The sequence below is a fragment of the Chondrus crispus genome, genomic scaffold (genome assembly GCF_000350225.1).
Source record: "Chondrus crispus Stackhouse genomic scaffold, scaffold_638, whole genome shotgun sequence".
NCBI classification, from domain to species: domain Eukaryota; phylum Rhodophyta; class Florideophyceae; order Gigartinales; family Gigartinaceae; genus Chondrus; species Chondrus crispus.
Genome location: NW_005178640.1, coordinates 6950 through 11104, shown reverse-complemented (window position 1 = coordinate 11104; position 4155 = coordinate 6950). Strand labels below are relative to the sequence as shown.

At 50.6% G+C, this 4155-nt stretch overlaps 1 protein-coding gene across 1 annotated transcript; it reads left to right on the top strand.

The window, feature by feature from the left end:
* The first annotated feature begins 1254 nt into the window (after window positions 1-1254).
* On the top strand, window positions 1255-2244 carry CHC_T00000823001 (hypothetical protein). Its single transcript, XM_005710838.1, has one exon. It carries the CDS (start codon window positions 1255-1257, stop codon window positions 2242-2244), a length of 990 nt encoding a protein of 329 aa, XP_005710895.1.
* Window positions 2245-4155: the final 1911 nt, after the last annotated feature.

The following is a 4155-nucleotide window of genomic DNA, read 5'->3' as shown; positions in this document are numbered from 1 at the left end:
AGGCGATAGAAAGGGCATGACGGAGACACACGCACTATACGCGAGGGTACGGTGCGGTATGTACGGTGCGGTATGTACGGTGCGGTATGACAACTGTAGGGTGGTACTGTAGGGAGTGTCCTTTTTGAAATATCAAATTACCAAATACTGAAACCAATTCACTAAATTCCCACGAGCCAATTGAGTTCTAGAAAAATCATGCCAAGTATTGTTGTTTGGTCATTTGATCACGTAACATGTTACTGTACACTTGTACCAAGGGTACCGGTGGTGATGCTCTACCATATATACTGTAAGAGCAAGTCTCTCTAGCAGCGGTGTTAGAGCAAGTCTACTACCTCGAGAGGTAGCAGCAGTGTTAGAGCAAGTGTAAAATATAAGAGCATACAGAGAGTACCTCCTCAATAGTGCAGTTGTGATTAGTGCAAACCGTCAATAGTGCAGTTGTGATTAGTGCAAACCGTCAATAGTGCAGGTCAAAGCCGCATGTCACGACTTTCGACACGTGTGCAGCGTACATTTCTTCAAGTAAAGCTACGCTGTAAAAGTGATTGGCGAGATCTTCCCTTAAGTAGTGCAATGAGCCAATAGTGCAGTATTTCACCGCGTGGCATGGTACTGCACTATTGAGCGGTATGGACTGTATATAGATTCATGCGAAGTAGCCATAGAAGACAAAACGTAGACATGTAAGGTAGCAATGCTTTGGTGAGATGATAAATCAAATACCAACATCGACCGTTCATCAACACATGCCTGACCTTTTAGCAATTTGACCTCATATTATGAGGTCAAATTGCCGGTCGTCTAGACACTGGAAGGACTGGAGAGAAAATAAAAGCGTGAAAGTGGAGGGGTGCGTCGGAAGGGGAGGCGCTTGGCACCGGGCACCCCACGCCTCCCCAGAAAAAGAAAAACCAACCATCCCCCCTTTTACCAAACAACATCCGACTAATTTCAAAACATTTCAAGACAGCGAGAGCAATGATCATAGAACTGGCTATAGGGGTCCCATTGTGGAACGTGGTCCGGTTCGTTCTTATAAGCCTAGTCGCCACAACCGTTCTGTCTAGGGTGTGGTCAGCAGGCGTTGCGTACAGAGCAGGTTCGAGAGTTGCGGCTGGAGAGGCCGTTCGGCTCGAACAGAGGAGATTCACCAGGAGCACCCTAGTCACTGAGGAGGATGTTCGGGACAACAACTTCAGGTGGATGGTTACTGTCGTTGCCACCTTATTGATATCAGCAGATTTGTTCATGGAATTCGGCTCGGGATCTTTGGAAGTTCCTAGCGATAATGTGCACAGGACTGGGTATGAGGGCGTCGGGATACACACTCAATTGGAGATATTGAGCCTGGGGGGCGACAGGTGGGTGCCCGCACCGTTCAGGCCGAGGCCGCACAAAACGACGTATGAAGTCTTTCACTTGAACGACACGACGGCGAGGAGGCTCAATATTACCGAGGACGATTTGGACAACTTAAAGGCAGCCGCCGCCGCCATAGACCCGCAAATCCAGCTAATAACGTCGCCGGGTGATGGTGAATATTTAGACGCGGGGAGAGGAGACGTTGTGTGGTTCACAGGACCTTATGGCATCGCCCTGGTGAAGGATCGACTTGTCATTTACAGCTCAGGACCTGAAAGATACGTATTATTAGAGAGGGACTGGCCTGGTTACCCGTCGATCGCGCTAATAGATATAGTGTCCGGCCGTATAGTCAAGGATGGAGCTTACAGCTATGCTTCACAGGGGATGCCAGTAAGTGTTGAACTAATCGACAAACCAAAGTTGGTCCTAGATTGCGAGGGTATGCCGCTATACCCAGAGCAGTGGGATGTGAAGTGTGTAGACCCGCTATTGGAGCCGGCGCGAGCTTATAGACACGACGCGGGACTTCCTAAGGTCGAAGATGAGATGCTGAGAGTTCATGAGCTCACGGTCAACTACGGGGTGAGAGTGGAAGATGACATTGACAGAAACGCTTTCTATCTAGCCCGCTCGATGTCGTCGGGAGTGGATAACCGAAGATCGACCAGCATCGTACTACTCAGCGACGATACATCCCTTGTGCTATCGAGAACGGTCGCATTGATGGTTCGCCAGAAAGGTTCCCAGAATCGAGAGAGGCGGGACTTGAACCCGCAACTTTTACCAATTGGAATTGACGGAATTTCTTTGTTTTTCATATGGCCACGATATGTTTCCAACTTATTCATGAGACGACTACCGGTGAGCCGATGACGTGTCGAATGAGAGATTGGGGAGACGCCGCCAAAGTGGTGACGGCTTTCATGGCCCTGCAACTCAGAGTCGCGAACTTCAATGACGCCTGGAGATTACGCGCGGAATGGACGCAGGGGGATCCGGACAACACACAAACGAGGGTCAGTTGGATATCCGAGTCACTCCTTGGGAGGTCGGGCCAGTTCATCTCAGAGACGAAGACCGTAGCAGCACTCAATACCGCGTTCCTAATAGGCTTATTAATCATTGGGATGACATTAATGATGGGAATCGTTACTGTTGGCCTCCACAAGCCCAATACACTCGCAAAAGCCCATATTTCTGGGAAACTTACCATAGAAAACAGCAGAAGAGTGTTAGCGATGTCAATGCTGACAAAGTATAACTGCTGGATGGTACCGTCGGTGTCACCCAGGATCGCAATAGTGCGGAGTGGCGACTTCACTTGCCACTTCGATACGTCCTACTCCGAAGAAGAACCCATATCGCTTGTGCAGGCGAAATCCGAGGGACTTCTAATGATGGGGAGAAAGTCGACACGAGCGCAACCAGAGACAGCTCAGAGTCGGGGGGCGCCCTCTGTAGGCCGGGAGGAAGGGAGTAAGCCTGGTCCCGGCGAAGGAGTGACCTCAAGACCCGGAACCCCCATGGAATGTCCTGAGAGCTGTAACGAAGTACTAATCGGCACTCGGCACCGGACATCCCACGCCTCCCCAGAAAAAGAAAAACCAGCCACCCCCCTTTCACCAAACAACAAACACGTTCTCATACCTCGACTTGAGCTTTTGCTCCGCTGTCCAAAACGTGGTTTCCGTCTTCCCTTTCCATGGCTCTTGCTCCTCTGCAAATGGCGAGATCGGGTATAGATCTTTTTTTTTTTTTGCTCCAACATTGCCTCGACAAGCACAGCACTTACAAACTTTTCCTTCTTGAACTTTCCCGTCTCCGCATCCAAGTGTTCCATAACCTTATGCAGAGTCTTCTTTCCTTCGCGGAGCTCTTCAAGTGAGGTTCCTTTGTGCACTTTGGCAAGGTATGTCGACGGGTCAAATGACTCGGAGGACACGTTAATCTGAGAAGTTTGGACTTGTTCCTCTTTGCCCCTCGCTGGCGCTGGGCGTAGATTCAAATCCTGGATATCCTCTCTCAAATTTCCTTTGCCCTTCCGTGCGAGCATCTGTGCATCGACATCAACGCGCCCAAAACCCAGAGGCTCATCGAATATTCCATCGTTCCTGTTCGCTCCAGCGCGCGGAAGATTACGAATATCTGCTCGCGGAGTGTCATTCTGCGGGGTAGAAGCGAAAGGGGCGTGGACCTCGGGCTCCTCTTCGATTTTAGAATCCGGTGCGGTGGATGGGTAACGGCGTGCCTAATGGGTTCCTAATGGCGTTGCAGTCAAGAAACGCTCTGGGGCATCCGTAAAAGCACGGACACACTTGAAGAAGGAGTCGGAAGTTTGCGAAAATCCTTTCTGCGAGAGTTGCGCTTCTGAAACCTCTGCCCACGTGCTTGGTTCAAACACAGGCATCGTGCAAACTTGCCGGGGCGGAAACCAGACGGCGACAGGAAGGGCTTGTCTACCGGCTGACGGGGACATACGCGCCGTGACAGCGGTGACATTCACAGGTTTTGGGGAAAACCGTAATGTTACTGAAAAGGGCTTGGCGGGGTTCAGTGCAGTGCAAAAATTGCAGATGTCCGCACTACTGCCGAAAATGTCTGCACCATAGTGCAGACAATAATCAAGCCAACAATTGTACTGTAATTACAATGGCTGACAGTCGCTGTAGCAGCCGATAGACAAGCATATTGTCGCCTCGATCCCATCGTGCAGACACGCTGTGCGTCGTGCGATATGAGGCCCTCGGCAAGCCTCGGTGCTCATATCTGCACTCGGCGCGTGTC